Source organism: Pinus tabuliformis, chromosome 2_2, assembly GCF_031772625.1.
Source record: "Pinus tabuliformis cultivar Carrire ecotype Pingquan chromosome 2_2, CPIR1, whole genome shotgun sequence".
In the NCBI taxonomy this organism is placed as follows: Eukaryota; Viridiplantae; Streptophyta; class Pinopsida; order Pinales; family Pinaceae; genus Pinus; species Pinus tabuliformis.
In genome coordinates this window covers 247095738-247121148 of record NC_142300.1, presented here as the reverse complement: position 1 = coordinate 247121148, position 25411 = coordinate 247095738, and the positions used below count along the sequence as shown (strand labels likewise).

The 25411-nt window shown below is 37.2% G+C and overlaps 1 protein-coding gene and 2 non-coding genes across 3 annotated transcripts; all 3 read right to left on the bottom strand.

The window, feature by feature from the left end:
- Positions 1-10487: 10487 nt before the first annotated feature.
- LOC149192209 (uncharacterized) lies at positions 10488-12515 on the bottom strand. The gene is made up of 4 exons (XM_089406336.1): positions 12114-12515; positions 11684-11826; positions 11184-11416; positions 10488-10973 (listed from the first exon to the last, which is right to left on the bottom strand). Exons 1-4 carry the CDS (start codon positions 12291-12293, stop codon positions 10798-10800), a joined length of 732 nt encoding a protein of 243 aa, XP_089262462.1. The 5' UTR covers positions 12294-12515; the 3' UTR covers positions 10488-10797.
- Positions 12516-18518: 6003 nt separating this feature from the next.
- On the bottom strand, positions 18519-18624 carry LOC149192208 (small nucleolar RNA snoR97). The gene has a single exon (XR_016255254.1). It is a non-coding gene; the product is annotated as a small nucleolar RNA snoR97 (small nucleolar RNA).
- A 1261-nt stretch (positions 18625-19885) lies between these two features.
- Positions 19886-19987, bottom strand: LOC149192207 (small nucleolar RNA snoR97). The gene has a single exon (XR_016255331.1). It is a non-coding gene; the product is annotated as a small nucleolar RNA snoR97 (small nucleolar RNA).
- Between the last annotated feature and the right edge of the window lie 5424 nt (positions 19988-25411).

Below are 25411 nucleotides of genomic sequence, written 5' to 3'. Positions count from 1 at the left end.
GGGGTATGTTGAGCTCCAAAACTGTCTTTCCCTTAGCAACTTTTCTCATCCTTTTTTTTCATGAAAAATGCATCCTTATCATCAAAAAATATTATACATTGCCTCAAGGAGTATATTTCAGTGATTTACATGTTATACTATTATGTTTGCTATTTGAATAAGTTTTTGTCTTTTAGCTACGAAACGCAGCCACATTTTGCAGCTAATCGACTGTTCCACAACTACTTCCACGCTTTTGCAGGTTCTAGGTGTCAAGAGGGGAAAAGGACTACATGGGTAGCTTGGAAAACATCAGGGCATGGATCGTATCCTATTCATCTGGCCTAGATCGACAAGGAAGACTCCGGTCAAAGGGAAGTCAAACATAGAAACCTAAGGCAAACAGGACTCTGTTCTGTACACGTTTCTCAGTGATGGGATCCGAAGCAGTTTCCTGAGGCCACGGACTTCATTTGCCACTTGCGCAAACTGAATCCAACAGCCATTACCATAGATTTATGTTTCCAAGCAACCAAGGACAAGAATTCCGCATACTTGCCTGCCTACGTGTTTTGTTGTAGCTTATTTCTCTCCTTAAAACAATTGTATAATTTCTCTATAAATACCTGTGTGAAGAACACAGAACAAGTTCGATTTTGCTCATGTGTTAAGTTCAGATTTCCGCTCTGTAGTTTGAAGAACTCATTCTTTGTTTTTAATATAAAGACTATGTTTCATGGATACCTGAAAGCGTTGTTGGAGTGTTGATTAAGTGCTTATAACCTGAGACCTTTGCAGAGGGCCCCTGCGCTGGTTAAGGTTACATTTTATTTTGTCTTTCATAGTTCACTGTAAATTCACTATGTTTTTCCGTGATGTTTATACCCACTTTCTAACTTGGTTTGTAATGCAGTTTTTGTCATCTTCTTACTAACTCAGAATAGTTTTATTTCAGCACAGAATAGCTCTTTTGTTTCACTACTTTCTAGTTTCTTATCAGTAGCTTGAAGTTGATGTCAGTAGTATAGAGTAATTCATTTCATTTGCTGTTCATTAGTCTTTAGATTTTGAATTAAACTGATCAATGCCATTTTATTGTTAGTTTAGTAACTCATGTTGTAAGTGAATGTTTCTAAAAGCCCTTTTAGTTGATGGTTCATCTCAAAACTAAGTGGTGAAATATTTCATTTATGAATGAGTCTTTCTCTGCATTTTTATGTTTACTTTTTCTTAGAACAATGAAGTATGGAATTCCTCAAAATGCTATCACAAGGAGGTTGTTCTCCCAAAATTGTGTAGCAGAGTGACAAAACACTTCATTTAGTTTCCATAGTAGATTAGTTGCAATTTCACTTTCAATGTTAGTCTTTCATTTAATTTTGTTGCAATTTCATTTTTAGTATTAGTTTTTCTTAGAACAATGAAGTATTGAATTCCTCAAAATGTTATCACAAGGAGGTTGTTCTCCCAAAATTGTGTAGCAGAGTGACAAAACACTTCATTTAGTTGTTATAGTGGACTAGTTGCAATTTCATTTTTAGTCATAGTTTTTCATTTAGTTTTGTTATAATTCCATTTTCAGTTTTTCATCAAGTTTTGATTCTGCAATAGACTAGACGGTAATTGTAATCTCATTTTCAGTATTTCATTCATCATAGATAACTGCGATCTCATTTTCAGTTTTTAATATCTCATTTAAGCTTTGGTTTTGTAATTGATTAGATAGTAGTTGTAATTTCACTCTTAAGTCCTTTTAGTTCATGTTTTGGAAACAATCATAATAGCAAGAATAGAAACTTTGTTCTTGACCAAAAGTTTGACTTCCAAATCTGGCCTAAAGTACTCTTAGTCCTCATTTCATTAGCAGAAGTAGATTTAAGGTCTTGTTAAATACATTGCACATCATTAAGGATTAAAGGATTAAAAACCCCAAAACAACTTAAAACTCAACAACACTGAAGTAGGAAGGGCCATCTAGCACATATAGTGCACTACACTTCATCAGTTTACGATACCCGGATTGATAAGTTATGTAGAGCAATTTAGGACACTAAATTGACCAAATACGACCTTGAATCTGAATTGTGCGAAATCCAGTGCTTTAAAGCCATGATATGCTCTTTATTGACCACACTTGTTGATTGATGCAAATCCGAGTCAGAAACGAAACTGGGGGAGCGCGATCCAACATTTAATAGTTTTTCAAATTTAATCAAATGCTTTTTCCTGGATGATTCCTCTAGCCGGAGGGCCTTCACTACCGAACTGCGTTTAATCATTTTCCACAAAGAAATCGAAATCTGGTTTGCTAGATCCAGATGGAGCGAAAGAAGCTTGTGGGAAATTCCCAGCTCAGAAATTCGGGGTTCTCAGCACTCTCGCTACCCATGCTCTAAGAATCTCCGATGATGACCACCTTGATCAGGAGAAATCTCATCTTCTTAAGGTTTTTGAAAATAATGGGTATAGCAGGTCCCATAGCCTCAAGGCCTTTCACAGAGCTAACAAAGAGCCTAGGGTTAAACCTGCCCTTGCTGATCGTATCTCTAAGGTTTACCTCCCGTATATTCTAGGAACCACGAATAGGATTGCCCATATTCTTAAGAAAACTAATGTCTCTTCTTCCTTCAAGCCTCTCAATACCATTAGAAATTCTCTTAGATCAGTTAAGGACCCTATTGACCCAAAGGACTCAAAAGGTGTCTACCTTGTTCCCTGCTCCTGTGGTATCCCCTACATTAGAGAAACAGGAAGGTCTATTAAGCAGAGGATCAGTGAACATGTTGCTGACATCAGACATAATCGCTCCCGCACATGAGCCCTTGCAAAACATGCTGAGAAATCAAAGTACCATGTTTGCATTGAAGAATTTAAGGTTATTGCTAAAATTGGTCATTTCCACCACAAGAAACTCTGGGAAGCGATTGAGATTGAGAGGCATGCCAAAAACCTTAATAGGGATGATGGTTGGAAATTAAGTAAAAGCTGGATTCCAGCTCTCGCTTCTTAACTCCTCCGCCCTGTCCTCCCCATTATCTTTTTTTGGCTTCAGATATTTTCCACCTTGATTTTATTTGCTCTCCCCCTGCTGATGGTTATTCCTTTCTTAGCTTTCCTCCTTTCAATGAGGTGAATTATCCTCTAGCTTATGGTCTCTTTTATTATAATTCCATTAAAATCGTCCTTATTGAAAAAAACCAAAGAAAAAAAAAGAATTAAAAGATTCTAAAATACATGATTATAAAATATATCGAAATTAAATGAAGTTTCAACCAAACATTCTCTAATTAAATTTACAACAAAATTTTTAAATAATTATTTTATGTCATAATTAATTTATTACATTTCAACTTTTTTCAACCTAATATTAATTATTTTTAACAATATTAGTAACCTATTTATTATATCATAACCGTCGGTCCTTCACCTAATAATATTATAAATTATTCTTGGATATTAGTATTATTTGAATTGATTAATATATTAATTATTTTTAATATTATTACCAACTAATTCATTACATAATAACTAAAACTTTTAACCAAATATTATTATATAAATTAATTATTCATTATAACGGCTAGTTTTCCTCCCAATAGGTCAACCCTTACCAATAATATTATATAAATTTACTAATATTATTAATATTATTATTTACTTTATCATGGTAACGGCTAGTTTTCTTCCTATTTCACATTGACTAGGTCAACCCTAGCTTATAATATTATTTTTCTTAGATTATATTATTATTTAAATTAATATATTTTGACAATTTCGATAATAAATAATTAATTATTACATAACGGCTAATTTCTAACTAAATACTAGTTAATTACTCCTAAATAATTTTACTTCACCAACGACTAATTTTGAACGGCTAACACTGAACAATGATGCATCCATGCTATTTATTCTCTCAGATTGTTTGATTTCTCACCTTGTCTTGAGGATGAACCACATTAGTTGGTTCGAAACGTCGACCCAATCCTTACAATGTGATTAATCCGAAAGACTGTTTTCTAAATGAGAATTGTCATGTGGATTTCCACTTCCATGGCCATGTCCTCTTGAATATCTTCTACATGGTTGGAGTGAGCACTCCACATTACATTCCCTACACGGAGAAGATTACAGTTGGTACAATCGGCCAGGAGGAAGGTCGCATATTAATGAGATTCACACCCTTCGCCTTATGTTCAAGATCTGTCTGCACTCCTTGAAAACCATGAATATTCATGACCTGGAGAATTTCCTTTGTGCGGAGATGTTCTTCATGGATGTGGAGAAAGATTGGAATTCTCGCTTGAGGCTAGACTTAATGTTTTTTCTCGGGGCTCATCAACGTCGGAGAGTGCAATCAATGTTAAAGAGATGGACCTGTTGGGAAATCATCCCAACTCCTTCTCACCCTCTGCATTCAATTTGGTGGTTCAATAACTGGGAAGTCGAGAGCCAAGCTTCTAAAGTGGAGTTGGCCTGTTAGAATAAATTAGTGGAGAGGCAGTTGAAATTGTTGATGGGAATGCATGAACTCAGTCTTGTGAAATTGTTAGGAACGTCGAGGATGAAGACTTGCAGTGTTTCAGCGATTTGACTTTGAACACACAAAAGACCAACGTTGAGGGAGCATCACATGGTGAAGGATGGTTGTGTGGCAAGCAAGAAGCAACCGAGGACAAGGCTGAAGCTGGCCCCTCTGAAGTATCTTGGTTTAGATGTTATATGCATTGTAAATTTGAACTTTTTTTGGGACAATTTTGTAAAGTCTACAGGAGGTTCCAGTGTAGAATTGTAGTGCAAAAAGCTCGTAAAAGCAAAAAAAAATGTTGTGGTTGTATTGAAATGTTGAAGCAGCTGAAGTAACCAAAGCCTGTAAATGATTATGGCCATGAAAACCAATTCTTATAATATCAAAGATAGTTGTTTTGTGTAGAAAAAAAAAGTAATTATTCTTTTATCATAACTTAATAAATTACTCTTTTATTATCATTTTATTAATCTTTCAATCAATAAATTATGTTAATGAAGAGCCCAACTTTTAAGGGTAGAAAACTCATACATTCAACGTAATCCCGACAAAATATTATATTCAAGAGGAGCATCAATCACTTCCATGATATGCTTTTTTCCTACAAACCAAACCAAGAGATTAAGAATGTTTTTTCACGGTTTGAAGGATTGACCATCAAAGGATTTCAATAAGGTAGTCAACATAACAAGCTTAGGAGAGCTAAGAGGCCTCCATACTAATAACAACAGAACACTTGTGGAGGGCCCTTCATTTACCATGCCTCTAAAAGCATTCAGGACATGATAATATATTTTGATGTAAAAGGTGACATGGTGAGGGAGCCTAAGCATTGCTTGGTTGAAGTCTAAAGTAATTAATCTGGTGTCAAAAGAGTCAATCTCGCCAATAAAGTTAATTGAATGCCTTTAGATTCAAGGGGAACTCTTAAGGATCTCTAAGAAAGGCATGGCACACAATGCATGAATCTTTTGTTGTGCTATAGTTTTGTGTAGCATTGGCATTTGAATTATGCATGGACCTTCACAATGCACCTTTAAGCAAGCATGGCATTGCGTCTTATTGATAGATTCTTTATTTGGAGAGGGTCCTATTAAAAAATGTAACTAGTGTCAGTGTTCATAAATTGTAATTGAGTCATGATGTAATTGTCAAAAGAAAGAATTTTTTTTATTGTAAAGGAAAATTGACTTATTAAAGCATGGGTTTCATGCTTGGGTCATTGGTCAATAGGTCAAAGCACCCATTGTGTGCTTCTAGGTTTGTATCTTGAGTCAATATAATTGGGCTTTTAGTGTCAAGAAAGAAAAAGGTTTATGTAATAAATATGTGTCTTGTCCCTTCTCCACCAAGTCGGCTCCTTCAATTGACTAGTCGGCCTCATGAAGGGATTTGTCACCCTTGTAAAGTCTATAAATAAGAGAAGCACTCGACCTATTGTGGCTATCATCCAAGAAGGAACTCGATTTGCAATCAGAAGTCAAGAAGAGGGATGCAAAGGTCAAGAAAGGAAGAAGTAACTCCAACAAAGAAGAATGAGAAGTCTATCAAGCTAAGAGAACCAGATTTTTATGTCTTTCTGTCACACAAGCAAGGAATCTAAAGCTAGTTGCAGGGGCCGAGGAGAGAGGACAAACTTCAGAAATTGCAGAAAAGAGGAATCGAGATTCTAATTGACTTGAAGAAGTTATGTTGAAGGCTGACTTGGTGGATGAAGGCAGTGGTTGTCTTGGTCTCGCTGTCTTGGTCTAAGGTCTTGGATTGTCTCAATTCGATTTGAATCTATTAGTGGAAGAGTTTGACAAGGTTTTCCCCTTCATAGGGATTTTGCCCTGGTTGAGTGCCTACATCTTGTGTTCATCTTATATAGTTGTGATCTTCATGTTTTTGACATTTATTCGATGATAAAAAACACTAATATAATCAACAGATGTGTTGTCGCTTTTTCTAGCACCTTGTAGCACAAGTGCTTCAGGAGATATAGAAAGCTTCCTAAAGACAGCCTCTAGGTTGATTGTAGACTAGTGCCTAGGACATCTTAAAGAGAGAAGTGCATTTAAGATTATTTGAGGGATTATGTTGCACTCCAATTGTCACGTAGTTTTGAAATATAATAAATGGGGGCTTGGTTCAATAGTCTTTCATCAAGGTGAACTCAAGCAGATACATGGATCCAAATACAAGGGGTGAATCGGGTTGATCTCAAAGAGGAATGTCTTGTTCTAATGGCCGACACACAACAATGAGTAGCTTAATATTGAAGTTGTAGTAAAGGTGAAGAGGAGGAGAGAAATGAAGGAAATAGATGCATAGGGTTGTAAACAAGACAAAATCCTAAGTAGCAATGTTCTGGCAGAAGGATGGAAGGTAGAAGAGATGGAATGACAGGAATTGTGGAGCACGAATTAAGGTTTCATGTTCTATAGCTCATGGATACACTTATCACTAATCAACATATGTAAATCTATGCTCTTAAAGGTACATAAGTAAATCTTTAAATAACACAGGTACTATTACTACTTAGCAGCATACATATAACCATGAGAGAATGAAATCAACAGCTTCATTACACAGTTTCAGTAGAAGAGAAACATACATGAAATGAGATTTACATAGGGGAAAACATACTGCTTATAGCCATGATTGGAATCACCAAAGAGTTTCATTAATCCTCAAAATGAGTCCAATATACTAGTCCATTACATTTAGCCATACATCGCTTGAGTCCCTCATGAACAGGCAATTAGAACCAAAGTGGAATCACAGAATTTGGACCATTGCGGGTGCAGAATTCTGGAACCTTTATTAAGTGTTTCTTCCCCCTATTTATAAGGAGAGGGGGAGCTTTGAATCAATTACAAAATATCTCAACCAAGGGCCAGTTGTTCGATAGACTAGTTGTCTCAGTGTGCGATAACTCTGCTGCCTAAAATGATTACCAAGGATTTGATTCCTTTCTTGAAAATACACAGAAATTACAAAATAAATAGAAATAAGCAAAACTGAAAGATGACTAAGGAAAATATCCTTCTGTTGTTCCTGTGAAGGCCCTTGATCAGGCCACGTCTCTGCCACAATGTGTCCCTCTAGCTGCTCGGTCGGTTCACCTGTTGCTTTCGCCTTAACTGCCTATCTTCACCACTCTCTGGAGCTGGTAGCGATCAACTGTGGTTGCTTGTCACAGAGCAAAAGCAGAGATTGACCTGACAATCTTTCATTGTCTAACTGTGAGGAGCTCCATGCTGAGAAATTAAGTCTTCCTGAGTCCCATACCTCCATTTACTCCATGAAGACGTGTGCGCGAAGCAATCTAATTCATTTTTGTTGCCCATGTAGTCCTTGGTTTCTTGTCCCAGGGGCTTCCACAGGATTAGCCCATATCGATTTCCAACTGCTCCATGCCTTCATTCAATACTGCAGTTGCCAACCCATATGCCTTTAAAGCTCTGTACTTCCTTATCGGAGCGATTCCATATCGCAAACTTCACAGTGGTGCAGTATTCAAATTTGTCGATTGTCGACCTCTGATATGACAAGCCCCTTCTGCTTAGCCCTTCCCACATTTCTAACCATAGGACCGAGGGTTGTGACTTGGTGCTTAGCCTTAAGGCACTAAGGCCTTTTGTTCTTGCCGGGGGCTATCGTTCCTTTGTAAACTACTTTATGCCCCTGGTTCTTTAAGTTCCTCTTGATCGTGGGCCAGCCCTTATATCAAAGCTCCTCTATCGATGAATTCCAATCGGCGATTTAACTTTGGCGCACAACATTTCACTTCGTCGATCGTCAAACGTCGATCACTTTTTCTGCTTAACCCTTGGTCCTTTCGCTCTTCTCGTGACCATAGGCCAGCGCCTATATCAGAGCTCCTCTATCAGCGATTTAACTTTGGCGCACAACATTTCACTTCGTCAATCGCTGAACGTCGATCACCTTTTTTGCTTAACCCTTGGTCCTTTCGCACTCCTCGTGACTGTAGGCCAGCCCCCATATCAGAGCCCCTTAATCAGAGGTTTTCAATCAGCGATTTCATTTTGACGCACGCACACTACAACCTCCAATTGCCGATCTCTGATATATGACATCATCACTGCCACATGTCACCTTATGAGTGGTGACATGTGTCACCTTTTTTTTCCTCATATGACCCCTGAAAATGCTGAATCTGCCTGCCACGTGTCCATCATATTGCCATGTCATGTTGCCCCGTGTCCCTTATCGGAACCAACCATGTGCTGCCAAGTGTCATGTATTGGAACCAATCATGCGTAGCGACGTTTCATTTATGGGGTCCAATGATGCTCAACCACGTGGCCCCCTAGAGGAGAGAGAAAAGGACAGCCCTCTTGTTTAGCGATTGATTTCCTTTGCTAAATGTTTCAAGGCATTCCCGGCGCTTTAACACTAAAGGCTCACATCCCGGCTAATTTAATCGCAATTGGAACTCTATGCGATATCACAACTTTGAAAGGGTGTCACCCGTTTGATTGTCGATTGTGATGCGTCGATCTCTTGATGCTCCGATGCCTTGGACCTCTGATGTGTGGGATCGCTAATCACATATCGGCGAAATGATTTCGTTGTTGCGTTGCACCCTGGACCTCTGATCGCCAATATGCGGGATCGCCGATATGCCAGGACCTGGGATTTTACCCTTAGGCATTTTCTCTTTGTCTTCTGGTTTTTCAAGGGTAACTTCAATCTACTCTAACTTTTGATTCCAAAGTCCATTTGAGGAGTTCCATATACCATTGGAAAGTTAATTCTGAGCACTATTTATTGGAGGGGGTCCGATTTAGCTTTGAGTGTTTCTGTGGCTTGGAAGATGGCTGCAAACATCTCTGCTCTTTTGCCCTCTTTTAACAACTAAAAACACATTTTGCAGAGGGTGACAACAAAATGAAAGATATAAAATACAAGTGTGTGTCAAGTAAGAGAAATCAAAAATAAAATTGCCTTAATGTTGCCCTATAAGATTTCTCAACCAGTCCAAGATTAAGACAAGCAGTTGTGTGTGATCATATTTTTGGTTATTATGATTATTGGCCATTCTTGGGTAGAACTTGTCTAAGTAAAAAAGCCTATTAGCAAGTCTTTAGGAGGCTGTTACATCTAGTTGGAGAGAATCTCTCCAACTGGTTAGCTCCTAGATTGATTTGTGGTTGAGATATATTATCAACTAGTTGTTCATGTGATCAAAATAGTGTCTCTATCTGGTGAATCTGGGAAAACATTCATAAATTTATATGTGTACTATTACATTAATTTAATAGAGTGTCCAACAATTTTTTTTGGTGTGTATAACAATGTCTACTCCCCCATTTCCTTACAACAACATTCCTATTCTATATTCTCTCAAACAAATTGTTTGATGACATTTCTTCTGATAATTGACAATACTCCTAAGGTATTCTCCACTGCTATGACAGGGAAAAATGGAAAATCGCATGGTAACTTGTCACCTTCTCTCAGGTTCTCCATCAACTATCATATTCTGCAAATGCTTCACCAATTTTCAAATGAATTTGCCAAATCATCCTCCACATTTACATGGCTTTGTAATTGTAGCAAAGTGTATGAAATGCACCAACTGGTAACGAAGTATCTAAAATACAGAAAAGGCTATCTATAGCTTCGATATTAAAGTTTGACACGGTGTTGGAAGATTCCTTCGACATTAAAGATATCCAATTCTATGTCCAGGCTGCTCTATTTATTCTTAAAAGCGTGGAAATTGTCATATGGCCTCTCCTCAATGGGTCTGTTTTGATATTCACCATTCACGAGAACTTATTTTTCTGTGGCCACTAATACACGTCTGCTTGTTAATTCGGATAAAAACAGGGTATTGTAATAAGCCTTTGAGCTAGGTTTTGTCTCCTTAGTTCTTAGGATTATGTGTGGTCCATCGGCAGTTTAACCTTCGACAATCCGATTGCAGAAATAAATTATGTACAAGTGGGACAATTCAAGCAACATCAAGTAAACCAACTAATGCAAGCTCTGTTAGCATCCAGGATCCATTTCTCTTATTAAATATGAGAATGGATGCGTTTCATTAACAATGTAAATTCTAACGAAAATATAAGTATCTTTCCTCAAATTTTCGGCTTTGACACCACCTTTACAACATAACAGTAGAAAAGATTCTGAAAATGCTAGAGGACCTATTTGTAGTCTTCAAAGACACACAAACTTCATGGCCAGATGATATAAATGTCATTAGAAAAACAATAAAGCTCTATATGATGACCAACAAATTTCAATTGACAGATGAAAGAGGAAGGTGTTCCTTAGAAGAGAGCTCTGATTGTGATATGAAGCGAATCATCCAAAAACCAATCATACATTCCAGGCATAACAGCTTCAACTCTCTCCCTGAATCTAGCTAACAATCGAAGGGGGTGATGGAGGAAATGCACTAATGTTGATCCCACTTTTTGGTCTCTGTAGTGCGTTGTCCGATGACCTGCACAGGGGCAAAATCAAAGTCAAAATATTTCAAGCAATTTGATTTAGGTTCCATTGCTCCTTATCACCATTATCAGCTGATATAGATTGAAGTGCGCAGGAAACTCCAAGGAATTTGAATCATTGGGCAAAACTTTAATAGTGACACAAAAATCAGATCAGCCAACACAATTGTTCGTTAATAACTGCCTATGGTCAAGAGGTATACCTTCTCTTATGACTTGAAAATAGTAGCTAGGTAAGTTATCATCTGCAAATTCGTCCAAAACTGATCTAATGTGCAATTTTTCCTCAAGCAGTGGCTCTGATGAATTAGCTGGACATCGCAAAGGGATTTCTGTGAGCATCAGCGTCTTCTCCAAGCAACAGTTCTGATACACAACAACAGACAGCTTGTCCACAATAACAGCATCTTCTTCTGAAAATCTCAAGTTTTCCTCCCTGCAATATTAAAAATTACTTGCATTGTAGAGGATTACAGTCCCTTGGAATAGTAATGAATACACTTGGAGCCACACAAGCGAAAGGGATTTTTAAATGGAAGTGTCCACCAAACCATTTCTTCGTTCTTTAAATAGAATGGTTTAACAGTTATTGTCTTAATTTTACAGGAAAGTATGCAACATAGGTTCAATGTGTAATACAAACATTGTGTGGAGAAATGAGTACTATAGGCATCAACATGCTAAATGTTGGAGGACACGTTACCTGCAGATTTCTCGAAGCTGAACCAATTGAGACACGGAAAGAAATTTCGAGTCCTTAAGACAGGCTAAAGACGTCTTGGGCCACAGAGATCCTGGATTTTCTTTCGGTAGGCTTGAAAACATGTCATTGATTCCCCGCTTTAGCTGTCAAACAAGTTAAGGAAGAAGTTGTTTAGAAAAGGGGGATAAAACAGTAAAGTGGGACAACTAGGTAGAAAAAAGACACCTTTAAACGACCCTAAATCTAATGCTAAACCCACCAATATTTCAGTTTTGGCTCAAACAGATGAGGAATCACCATGGCATAGTAAAATAAAATGAGCTACAGCCCAAATATTCAGACCAGACTTCCATTATATTCATGATTTATAACCTAAACTTGAATTCAAATCAAACAATAAACATTGAAAGCCAAGGCGAGAGGAAAACACCTTGCATAGAGCAGGTGGGAACCCTGAGTATGCAATGGTCAGCACGCCTTGCCAAGCCACGAAAAACTCCAATGGTCGCAACGTGCAAGCTTCTGCCTCCGAAATCAAGGCAGGCAGAGGTCCCACTGTCAGCCATGTATTCGATAACCCCTTTGAATAAGGCTCTGTCTTTTCCTCCATCGTCACAAAAGACGAGAGAATTTTCTCCGTTGTTGCAGGGGTGCGGGAAAACGCGAAAAAATAGCAACAGGATCGGGAACAGATTAGGGATGGATGTCAAGTGCGTAGCCAAAAAATAGCAGACCCTGCAACTAACACTGTCGCTAGATTAAGGACCTCTTTGTGCATAATAGTACGAGTGACTTGGCCATTATTAATGCGACTTCAGTCGGTTCGCGTTTCCTCCTTTAATGGGTTTTGCATTTGTTTGGAAATGGCCATGCGCGACGTGTGTTTTGTTTATGGGTGTTCATTAAAGCTTAGTGGAGATGTATTTGAGAAAATTCTAAGTGGAATATTTGAGTTACAGTTGTTAAGTTCTAGTATTTTCATGGGTTTTTGATGATGCGTAATCTATTTTTACTATAAAAAATGATTTAAAGAGTGTTATAGTCAAATTTCTTACCAAAAAAAAAAAAACATTATATTTTCTCAAGAAATTCACATTAGACATCACCTATTTTAACTATTATTTATGTTAATTTTGTGTGAAATTTAATAGGTATTTGTTGGATTCATAACTTGAAAGGTATAATTTGCACATTTTGAGTGTTCTAATGGTTTAAAGGCATTTTAAACTAGCATTTGCACCAGATGTTGTAAAGGAAATGTCGTAAGGCATAAATTGAGGACAACATGCCATCTCAATTTGAGAAATAGTACCATTTCATGTTCAATCACAAAACACTTTATTGATAGGATATAATTTACAAAATCTGAAAATGAAGAAGGCCAACCAATTTGTAAATGTATGAACTTGATTTTAGAGTCTCAATAGCTTGTACCAGATCATTTAATCTTGCTCCTATCACTTCTTTAACAATCTTTTTACCCTTCAATACTTTGAAGGTGGGCACAACCTTCAGTCCCAACTCCTTTGCCAAAGGTTGTAACCAAAAACATCAATTGCCAAAAGCATTAGCTTAAGATATGTTAGATATCACAAACAAAGGAAATATTTAACAAGCAATTCAAATATGGATTTGAGAAAAAGCATGAGGAAAAATAGAGCATTCAAGCAATGCCACTTTATCCATTAAGAGACCAGTGAATAGGAGCGTCATAAATATTTGATAGACAAAATGCGGTGTCATAGAAGAAGCAAGATGACGAACTTAAGTCATCAAGTACGTCAATAAAATCGACCGACCTTAATCTCCTGGTTGCAGTCAAGCTTCGGGAACAAAACATCAGTGTTAAAAGGCATACTGGGAACCCATGTTCCCATCAAGATTTAGATGAAGAATGTGCATCACTAAAGTGCACTGACTAAGAATAACAAATCTTAGCTAAAGTTCATATTCCTCGGTTATGAAAAATATTTGAGTTTTTGAATTGAGCTAATGTGGGTTATGGTTGTATGTTGTTTGGTATTGCACATTGCAGGGGGAAATGAGCCGGAGGCATCACAATAGCCAAACCCTGGAATTGGTGTAAACTATGGAATGGAGGGGGACAATTTTCCATCACAGAAGCAGGTAGCTAAGATGCCTGGAAACACCATTATCAATAGATTCAAGATCTACAACTCAGATCCCTCTATACTGCAAGCATTTTCCAACACAATCATTGCAATTATTGTGGGTCTTAAGAATGAGAAAGTCCAAAGAATAAGTGAAATCCTAACTACAGGCCAAGCTTGGGTGGCTCAAAGGATTGCTCCTTACTACCCTTCAACCTTAATAATTTTGATCACAGTAGGGAATGAGGTCCTTACAAATACTGATGGGTCGTTAGACTCTGCTCTTTTTCTTAATCTAACATGGTTGAAACATGTACAACAACATTTGCAGCTCCTAATTGAAGCTCAGGGTAAGTACTTGCAGTTTGTGTTGGAGAAGGCCAAGGAAACTCTTGCTAGCCACAATTTGGGTTTTGTTGGAATAGAAGTTGCTCGTGCAGAAATATCATAATTGGTGTATGAGATGTGACTGTCAAATAAACACTTAAATCTCAAACTGAACAAAATTTAATATCAAACATCTTAAAAAGAGAAAACTACTAATAAATATATTTAAAAACTAGCATAGATCATAAATAGTCAGAAGTTTGTAGTTGTTTTTTTTGGTTAAAAAAAAACTCACTACAATTGGAGTTAAGAGAATAGAATTGGAGCTAAGAGGAATATATGCTAATCTATCAACTGTACTCCTCACAAATTTTGCTCTGACACACTACATTTATTCATTTAAATGTGTATCTATTCTGAACTCACAACTTTTATGCTAGCATCTATTTTAAATTAAATGCACCCACAACCTTAATTTAGATGGCTCTGATATATTTTGCACTAGCATCTATTTTAAATTAAATGCACCCACAACCTTAGTTTAGATGCCTCTGTATAGATATCAGAACAGAAGAAAAAAGTTGTATTGCAAGTGATGATGGAAGGCACAATATGATCATACTACCACCTGGAAATATTGTCAATACCCTGTATTGTTGGGCTTCATGTGTTACAACTCTATTATAATGTGTAATAGATATGTGAATGCCCATTATCAACATCTATAGCTCAAATGTTAAAAAGTAGCAAACAATGCCCTCAAATTGACACTTTGACTCCATATGCCCTCATTTCTCCTGGACACAATCAATTATCCGATTCATATGAAGAATCTCTCTATTCGAGTACGTGTTGCAGTTTTGATTACTTCATGTTTGTTGAAGTAACATGTATGGTATTCAACTCTTAGGGTTTTTTAGATTTTTTTCTCCTTTTCTGTAAATGGAAAACGAAATCCTACAAAACACTCAGATTTCAACTGTATGATGACATGGTGCAGACTGTAATAATGTTGGCCCATATGCATTCTAATTTCAATTTACTGATTTTTTTAATTTTTCCCTTTTGTTTTGTATTTGATTTATACAACAAAGAAACATAGTTCTTAATCTTTTGTATGCTTTCAAAATGTTGAATTGGTTTTGAGTATTAACCGCATCCAAGATTTTTGCTGCAGATATTATAGGTGACACATTCACTGTTAATGCTACTCTTTCCTATGTCACTTCCTTACGGCATTTTATTTGCAACATTTGGTGCAATTGCTAGTTAAGCTAAACTGCAAGAACTAACTACCATATAGCCATGTTTTATATCTTCTTTCCTATACAAAATTAATCCAATTTAACATCAATTGCATGTGGCATTGTCGAATCTCACAAGTCTAGTTTTTTCATTAAATCGCTTTCACGCTTTACGTTTTTCCATAATTTGGTTTAAATTTCCTATCTAAATTGGTGATAATGAATGCTTTGTCAAATTTTGCGTCTGTTAAGATGTCTTACCAATCCAAAGTTTGTTGGATGATAAATAAATAGATTTTAAAAATGAAATTGACAACATAACTCCCACAAAACCATAAAAAATGAGAAATTTAATTAATCGTCAAACAATTCCTCCGCCAATATGCCTATCCAACTCTCGAAGAAATAATTTCAATCCATTACCCATTCCTCTAAATTTACTCAAAAAAATTACCAATCCATTATCTATTCCCCTAGATTTACTTGAAAATTACCATTTCCTTTAAACAATGTTTAAGCCCATTACTCCAAATTCTTCCTTAAAGCAATTAAATTAAATACTAATTCGAAGTCAAAAGGCATCCACTATTTCAGAGATGGTAAGGTAGTTGTGGCAATTACTGCAACGACTCTCCCTCGTACAAAACGACAGGCACCTCGTTTTCACAACAGTCAGCCTAAAGTTAACACCAGAACTTGGGAGTGGGAGTGGGGTCTCAATTCATTTCCTCAAGTAAACTAAGTTGGCACATAGTACATTCTCTGCCATTCTTTGCTAGTGATTTTCAAATTCATATTTTGTTGAACAACAGAAAGACAGAGAAGCATGGTTGGCATTGAGGAACTTCCTCTCGGTTTTTTTCTCCCGACCTATGGAGTAGCCATAGCCATAGGTAATTTGAGTCTCATGTAGACAGACAGATGGGAAAGAAAGGAGGCACTAGCTTTGCGAGCGTGGTTGGATGGAGTGGAGGTTTTCTCATGTTTTTTGCCTTCTTGATATGGGCCTTCAACGATGAAGCTTATTCATGGCTTCAGAATCCATTACCCAACACAGGCGAGATGCAATCCGCAGGGAGTTCTGGGCTGTTCACGAATTTTTCCATGACCCAAGATCGGCAACAAGATTCAGGAGTTTCTTGGAATAAATCTGAGAGGAGCATTGGCCAGGCATAATACATTACCAAGAAGGTTACAGAAACCCTCTCGCATCAAGGCGTCAGTGGGTCGAATCCGAGGATAGGTAACAAGAGCACTAATATTTGGGGCTACTGATTTTCTTACCTGGAACATATGAATGGCTATCAAATATAGTTAACAAGTTAATTTTCAGGGATTTATGTCTGCAAAGGTTTGAACCTGGGTTTGATCATGACAATGGCCCATCTTAATCACTAGCCTACAATCGTAATTAATTGAGACAATTCTTCTTTATAACTATAAAAATTCACTGACAAACACTAACAGAAATAGATGCTAAGTGCTCTTAGCAATCGATCATATGTTACAGGGCCTTTCAATAACAAATGAGCACCATAATTATGATATGATATATTAGTTGGCTATGATCAACAAACTATCTAGGTCTACTTTTGAGGGAGCAGAGGCACATGAGGCCCAACAGAATCTGCGGTGAAAATAAGAAAAATCCCATGATCGTCATCACAATCTCCGCCTCGTTCTGTGACTGGGGCTGCTGACTTCACCTTCACCAGTGTTGTCATCGTTTGAGTTCAAGATTCTATCATTAGCTGGATTCTCACGACGTGCTCAGGAAGCAGCCTCACGCCCTAGGCGACGATCATGCAAAATCCAGGTTTCAGATTGTATTACTATGGCATGCCTCTAATGACAATAATAAGCATTGGGAAACATAGTATTAATACAAGTAAACAGAGTATAGATATACTATATACACCATTTAAATATATGTGTATACATATATATCAACTGGTTTATATATAAACAAACACTTTGACTGATATTTTGCTCATTTATATATAAACTTATACTGTCATTGATACTCTGCAGCAACATGGTTATTGTTTCAAAGAAAAAACATACATCACGAAAGGGTAATTTGTCTGCCTCTTGCATGTGTATGACATGGCCTATCTTTGGCCTCTTAGCAGCATTTGGATCCACGCAATGCAGTGATACCAACAATGCTTGTTTCAATGCCCTGGATGTGGGTTTAACGTCGAGCAATGGATCTACCACTTCCTCAAACCTTCGACTCACAACCATCATTTTCCCATTGGAATGAAGAATGTGGATAGTTAAAAATCAATGCCAAGCTCCAATGCTCAAGTCATGCTTTTAATCAGCTAAAAGGCTTTTAATACTACAAGAACAATAGCAAACACAAATTTACAGGAGTCCCAAGACATAAAATTGTAGAATAAAGGGCATTACATAGTGTGATAATCGCAACTTAATAAAGGGTTGTATATTGTTTAACGAGACCTGTAAGGGGAAAAACCTCTTTCATGTTTTACAATGATATTTGCGGTGATAGTTGTCCACATCATATTCTTATTCAGAGCTTCTTGCATGACTATTTGTTTGTTCAAGACTTAAAGTGCATGAACAAAGCTTCATGCCCTAAACAGAGTAGAATGAATATCGAATAATGATACTAAAAGAATTAGCCATTATCCATAAGAGACAATTGACACCCTGAAAAAGGGCCATTAAACTTATAGACCTTATTAAAATAACTTCAAATTTCTATAAAATATAGAGAGAAACATCGCCAAAATCCTCTTTCATGCTAAATACAGTTATAGAACTACACTGGAAATGGGTGTTATTAAAAATGCATAATATCAAAACAGGTTTGGATTTTACTTAATACTGCCCACAAAAATGCTATACAAGAAGAGTTTCCAAACTTCTCGATTCTCAGAAGTTAATTTACTGGAAACTATTAGCAAAAACATATAAATAGAAAAACCCTCAACAACAACCTCTCAATCACACTGAAAAAAACCTCAGAAGACAAGCCAGTGCTACAACAAATTCCCAAATAAGACAATGAATGAAAATGAAAATTACCTTTTCTTGAGAAAGAAAACCCTAAACATATACATCAGTGTTGAAGTAGCCACTGAAACAAAATATTAGTAAACAAATGAAAAAAGATGAAGACTTGCATTTTGTGATGTTATTTAACTCCAATCTCATAGGGATCCGAGAGACGAAGCTGATGACATCACAAAATTTGTGAGTTATACAACCACACTTCTCATTGAAATGGAGATTGTGGATAGTTGAAACTCGATGTGGACACCGAAGCTTGTGGCATATTTATATGGAGAAAGAACCTGGGAGATTAGGGTTTTTCCTTCAAAAAGATTCATTCCTCTTTCAGACCTTAAAGTTATGCCTCTGTTAATTTAAATGAAATTAATGAAGAAATTCACCAAGGGATTGAAGACCTTAAAGATATGCCTTTGTTACATGAAAGTACTGAAGAAATTTAGCAATGGATTGAAGGGAACTGTATATTCTAACCTCCCCAGCAGGTCTGCCATAATCAACAGGGCTTCTTCCCGAAATAATCTCCATGCCCGAATCCACCTCAGAGCTTTCTCTCTCTCTCTCTATATATATTAGAACTGGGTTGGATAGTTAAAACTTAGTGCCAGGCTCCAATGCCCAAGTCATTCTTTTAATTAGATAAAAGGCTTTTAATACTACAATAACAATAGCAAACAGAAATTTACAAGAGTCCCAAGACATAAAATTGTAGAATAAAGGGCATTACATAGTGTGTAATTGCAACTTAATAAAGGGTTTTATATGGTTTAACGAGATCTGTAAGGGGAAAAACGTCTTTCATGTTTTACAATGATATTTGCAGTGATAGTTGTCCACATCATATACTTATTCATAGCTCTTTGCAGACTATAATATTTGTTTGTTCAAGACTTAAAGTGCATGAACAAAGCTTCATGCCCTAAACAAAGTAGAACGAATATCGAATAATGATAATGAAAGAATTAGCCATTATCCATAAGAGACAATTGACACCCCAAAAAAAGGCCATTAAACTTATAGTTCTTATTAAAATAACTTCAAATTTCTAGAAAATACAACGAGAAACATCGCCAAAGGCCTCTTTCACGCTAAATACAGATATAAAACTGCACCAGAAATGGGTGTCATTAAAAATGCATAATATCAAAACAAGTTTGGATTTTACTTAATACTGCCCACAAAAACGATATACAAGCAGAGATTCCAAACTTCTCGATTCTCAGAAGTTAATTTACTAGAAACTCTTAGCAAGAACATAGAAATTGAAAAACCCTCAACAACAACCTCTCAATCACACTGAAAAAAAAACTTCAGAAGACAAGTCATTGCTACAAAAAATTCCCAAATAAGACAATGAATGAAAATGAAAATTCAAATCATACCTTTTCTTGAGAAAGCAAACCCTGGACATATATAGCAGTGTTGAAGTAGCCACTGAAACGAAATATCAATAAACAAATGAAAAAAGATGAAGACTTGCATTTTGTGATGTTATTTAACTCCAATCTCGTAGGGATCCGAGAGACGAAGCTGATGACATCAAAGAATTTGTGAGTTATAAATCACACTTCTCATTGAAATGGAGATTTTGGATAGTTGAAACTCGATGCGGACTCTGAAGCCTGTGGCATATTGTAAGGTCCCCGTGTTGCACTAAAAATTGTCACCTTGACATTCTGCAATCTGTGTGAGTCCATTACCACTCATACTTTCCTCCTTTGCAAGTCTAAAGCCTCAGTTTTTCATATCAAGCCTTGAAAGTAAGAGAAAAGCCCTAAAAGTATTTAAAGCTTTGGTTTTGCACTTTCTCTTTGCATTACCTGCGGTCTTGCACCTAATGGTCATGTCCCCTGCACACCTGACCGCTCTGTCTCTGTGTTATGGGTGCAGACCCCTGTAAAAGTTAAAAAGGCACGAGTACATTCTAAAAAACTCACTTTTAGTCATTTCTAGAAGCTTCTGGAAGGAATCTTGAGGTGGCAAGTTCGCTCTTCTAAGGTTCATGCACTCCATACCTTAAGGAGCTAACCCCTTGATGTGAGGAGCTTATCCCTTTGAAGGAGGATTCTATCCCTTCATAGATGGACCTGTAACCTCCTCCTCTGCACTATAAAATGAAGCATTGGGCTGGTTACTTGGGAGGTTAAAAGCTGAATATTTTTGAGGTGAAATGCTGCTGGAACTTAGTCTTCTTTAGTTGAGCTTTTATGAGGAGAGATTACATACCTCTAAGATCTCATTTGGAAGAGTGCAAGGCTTGTCAAAGTAAAGGAAATTCCTGTTTCGGACCCCAGGAAGAGCTTGTTCAACATCAAGGCTAAAAGGTTGTAAGGTTCTTCTACTTCAAAGTTAATACAAATAAGTTTGTTTTTCTCAATAAGCTGTTCATTTATGGTTTATTTTATGGATTCCTTGATCACCATAATAGACATGATTTATGATATTTGCTATGCAGGTGCTATTTAATGTTTGCTTGTTTGTGATTGCAGGTCTTTAAAGATAACTCTTTCGAACGATTGAAGGATGACTACAACGAACAAGCGTTGGATCTAAGGTAGGATCTTAACACCTTTATAGTATTTATTTGTAAATCGCATATGTCTAGAGAAAGATAGGTTTATTTGTCTGTTTGTTGCTAGACTATCTTCTGATACTAGGGAGATCGGTCTTGTCCGCAAGATCGATTTATCCGGCCAACAAATTGGCGACTCCGCTGGGGAATGAATTTGGTTTTTGGTTTTCTTTGTTTTGACTTGAGAAAAGTGTTTTCGTTTCTGGTTTTTGATTGATGTATACTGGCTTGGGTAGTTTTTAAATCTGGGAGTATTTTTTGTTTTTTTAAAGTTTTCAGGGGACCGCACTTTCTCTTCACAGACAGTGCGGGCATCTCCGCACTTTTCCTTTAGTAAACAGAGCGGGACCGCACCTGTTACTTCTGGAGCCTGCGGACCTTGTAATTTTTTTTGAAAAACCTAAAATACCTTTTTCCAGTTAGGTTTAGGTTTGATTTAGAAGCTTTAGGGTCTACCCAAATCTATGTTTTTCCTGTCAAAAACCTCTTGTGAGTGAGTTCCGATAGTATTTTTGTTTTAGATGATTTTCTAGAAGTTTGCATGCTTGGAGTGGTTTTCACTTGGTCTCTGTAGTGACTCAAAGATTAGAAGCTTGAGAAACCTTAGATTACCCTGGTGTCTTTTTGTCTTCTTGATGAGTCTGACTTGGTTGTGAAATCTATCCTTTGTGAGAAATAGATTCAGTTTTCTCGTTGCAAATCTTTGAACAAACTTTGTTATAAGTTTTGAATTTCATTTTTACAAAAGAAAACATATCTGGATGTTTTTTGATTGGTTTGTTATTCTGAACAAATGAATCCTTAGTTTACTAAACAAACTAAGTAAAACGTCCTCAAAAAGAATTGAAGCTTTTATTCAATTTAGATTTTAAAAGTTTTTAGATCTCAAAATTAGTTTTGGTAGTTTTGAGTGCTTTTCTAGAACTTGTAGATCTCTTTTGAATCAAATTGTTTTTCTTGTAGTTTCGAGTTTTGAAAAAGGAAAGGGATTTATTGTGAGCATTCATTATTAGTCTCGTTATGAGTTCTTATTGAAAAAGAAAAAAAAGATTTTCTTTTCATTCCCATGTTGAAAGAAAGATTTGTTTCTTAAAGAATTGCATTCTCGAACTCTTTCTTTTAGCTAGAATTTCATTGAAAGAAAAACGAATTGCTTATCATTTTAGGTGCATTTTTTAGTGTTTGGAGTCAAGTCTTCACACCATCAAAGTTTCATTTCCATACCTATTGACTTAAGGAACAACCCATAAAAGCAACGCTTAATTAAAATTGATCTAGTAATCTTTTTTATTTCTAGGGCTCTTATCACCAATATAGCTTAGGCTAGTATCTTGGAGTAGGGAGTAATTAACTCTCCAAGATAGTTAAAACAAACAAGTAGATATATCTTGTGGTAGGAAATAAATCCAATTGTAATTGATACATTCTGGGAAGCTTCTCTTAAAGGAGTCAATCATGAGATCATGTCAGAACCTTTGAGATAATCAAGTCTGTTTCATTGGGAAAGATAGAAGATTTGTGCGTATTATAAACGGTAAACCTCGGATTAACCATTGTCGAGGAGCCTGGGGTCACTTGTTGGTAAACCTCAGATTGATCATGTCAAGGAGCCTTCAAGGGGATTGAGCTTTGTTACTCTGCCTTTGCACGTAGATCGGATCGTAGACTGTTCCCCAGTTGTATTTGTTGCTGTTGGTAACCTTAGTGTCCATAAACTTAAGATTATTTCCTAAGGTGACGGTGAAGGATGGGTCTCATTGTACCCAGAGCAAACGTCGACTAGACTCACTTGGACTCTCTGGGGGGTTCTCTTCACTCGAGATGGTTTTGTGAAGAAACTTGTGCCAGTCTGTTTCATTAAGCAGGTTGTCGGGGTAACTGTTCCAACCGCCCTTTCTGTATTAAACTTCTACTAAGTTGGATTTCATCACCAACTAGTGTTTTTAGTACGGGAAGTTACTGTTTGTGTGTGGTTTGAACTCTTAGATTTTTTAGGCATGTGATTCAATTGTTTGTTTCTTTAGAGACTTTAGGTGGTTTTATTGAAATTTTCTTTGTTTGCGTGTGAGTAATTAATATTTAATCGTGGCTGAATTACCGAGACAATCTCGTAGACTTCAGGGGAAACCTCCTGAGTATTCACCAAGCCAGCTTGAAGGGCTACGAGCTCTTGTATCACCTAGTGACAGTAGAGTTGGATCACCAGAAGCCAGAGAATCATCTTTAATTGTTCATCCTGATTACCAAATACAAACAACAGAGTCTATTCAAGAGCCAATTTCATTTTCCAAAGTTACTGGTAGTATTTCTCCTTCCAGTGAATTAGCTGAAGAACCTGAAATTTCTGAGCCTGACACTGAACCTGCTGTTACTCCAACTTCAGGATTTGCTTCTCCAACTTCTAGTAATCCTGGTTCACCTAGGGTAAGCAATATCATTACTCAAAATCTTCCTTCTGGCCTCATTTCTATTGAAGAACTTGTTAATCCAGAAGAAGACGTAACTTTTCCCGAAAACCAACAGATTTTAAATCTTAGGGAGCATGAATCAATATTCTACAGTCCTTTTAGGAGTGATGCTTGGTATGTTTCATTGACAATTTTTTAGAAAACCCGGGTCTTAGTTTTTCACCACCTCGAATTCCTTTTCATCCTATGCCAAGAGGTTATTATCCTTCATCGATTATGTCAAGACAGTCATCTATGTTTTCCTAAACACCGAAAACATTTTTATCTGGTGGTCCTTCTGTTCCTTCGGGGTACCAGTCACTCTCTGGTACTTTTTCAGGAGCATCTCCTCGACCGATTGAACAAGTGTTATCATCTGGAAGTAATGGAACTCAAGCGTTGAATGCAGAACAAATCCTTATGATGTCTGGTAGTATTCCAAATCCTCAACCTCAAGGTAGTCAGTTACCGCCTGGGGGGCAACCCCAAGGTAGTCAGTTACTGCCTAAAGGGCTTCCTCAAGTTTATCAACCTTCAGGACAATACATACCCCAAGGTCAACCTCAGACTTAGTACATACCCCAAGGTCAACCCCAGTTTCAGTACATACCTCAAGGTCAACCCCAGTTTCAATACGTGCCTCAGGGTTATCAACCCCAAGGTCATTACCCAACTCAAGGTTTCCAACCGCCTTCTGGTCAACCATTTTTCAAGGAGCTGGAAATGTACCGCCTAATTATCAACCCTACGTTCAGTCAGGTTATGGTCCTCCATATGCACAACCTTTTTTGGGTCCATCTTCTAGAATGAACATGGTGTGGGATCCGTCTCAAACTCAATAGACTTTGCAACCTAATGTGTAGTTAATTAATCAACCTGGACAACCTTTGGTTTCTGGTCCAACCCAACAACCTGTCCAACCTACTATTCAAACCCCTGCATCTGGTACAGTTCAGCAGCCTGGGCCTAGTTCACCTCGTACTTTGCCTCAAACTGCTGCAACTACTGCAACCTCTGTTCAACCTACAACACCTGTTTCTGGAGTATCAGCAGCTCCGGTTTCTACTACCCTTGCATCAGTGCAAATTCCTCAAGTCTCTGTGCCTCAGTCAGGACCTACGGTTTAGACTTCGGTCCAGATGCTTGCGGGACAAGCTAGTATGATTGCTACAATTGCCACAAGTCAACCACAATTTACGTATCAACCGTACCAGGGACAGTATCAATTCAGTCCTACTATACAAAACCTAGTTTATCAGTATCAACCGTATCCTGGCTATACTTATCAACAGCCTCAACAACCTCAGTTTGGTCCAGTTAATCCTGGTTTTCCAGGAGGTTATAACATTCCTAATGAAAATCCGATTCCAGGTTATCCTAGATATCCTCCTCCTGGAACTGGTCTCGCTACTCAAGGTTTTCGCGACCCTAACCGTCAGTTACCATTTATAGCAACTTTGGATTTACCTAATTTGTCGCACCTTACGAACGATCCAATTTACTATCTTCCGTATTGGTCGCCAATGCCTAGTAAGTTGCCTAGTGATATCTCGAAATTCGAGGGTAAGTTAGGAGAGGATCCGTCAAATCATGTTATGACTTATCACCTCTGGTGTGCATCTAATTCCATCATTGATGATTCAATTCGATTGCGTCTTTTTCAACGAACTCTTATTGGTCTTGTCGCCAAATGGTACATTGAGTTACCACGAGCCTCTTTTTATAATTTCAATCAGTTAGCCACTGCTTTCTTAACTCATTTTCAGTTGCCTGTCAGATACGACAATGGCACGGAACTGTTAACTTCATTGAAACAATCCACGTCCACATATATTTATGATCATATTCATGAATGGCGATGTAGGAGGCGTTTAGTGAAAGTTTTCATTCCGGATCAAATTTTAGCGGAATGGTTCATTAAATCATTGTTACCTAAAATCACTGAAGATGTAGTTAAGGAGGAGTTGTTACTGAAGAGCAAGTCA

Bases quoted from the DNA above. Each gene is read 5' to 3' on its own strand.
- LOC149192209 (XM_089406336.1), bottom strand. From the start codon at position 12,293: ATGGAGGAAAAGACAGAGCCTTATTCAAAGGGGTTATCGAATACATGG. The intron at 11,417-11,683 runs GTAACGTGTCCT...TTAATATTGCAG, and splicing joins CAGCTTCGAGAAATCTGCAG to GGAGGAAAACTTGAGATTTT. The intron at 10,974-11,183 runs GTATACCTCTTG...GCCCCTGTGCAG, and splicing joins TTTTCAAGTCATAAGAGAAG to GTCATCGGACAACGCACTAC.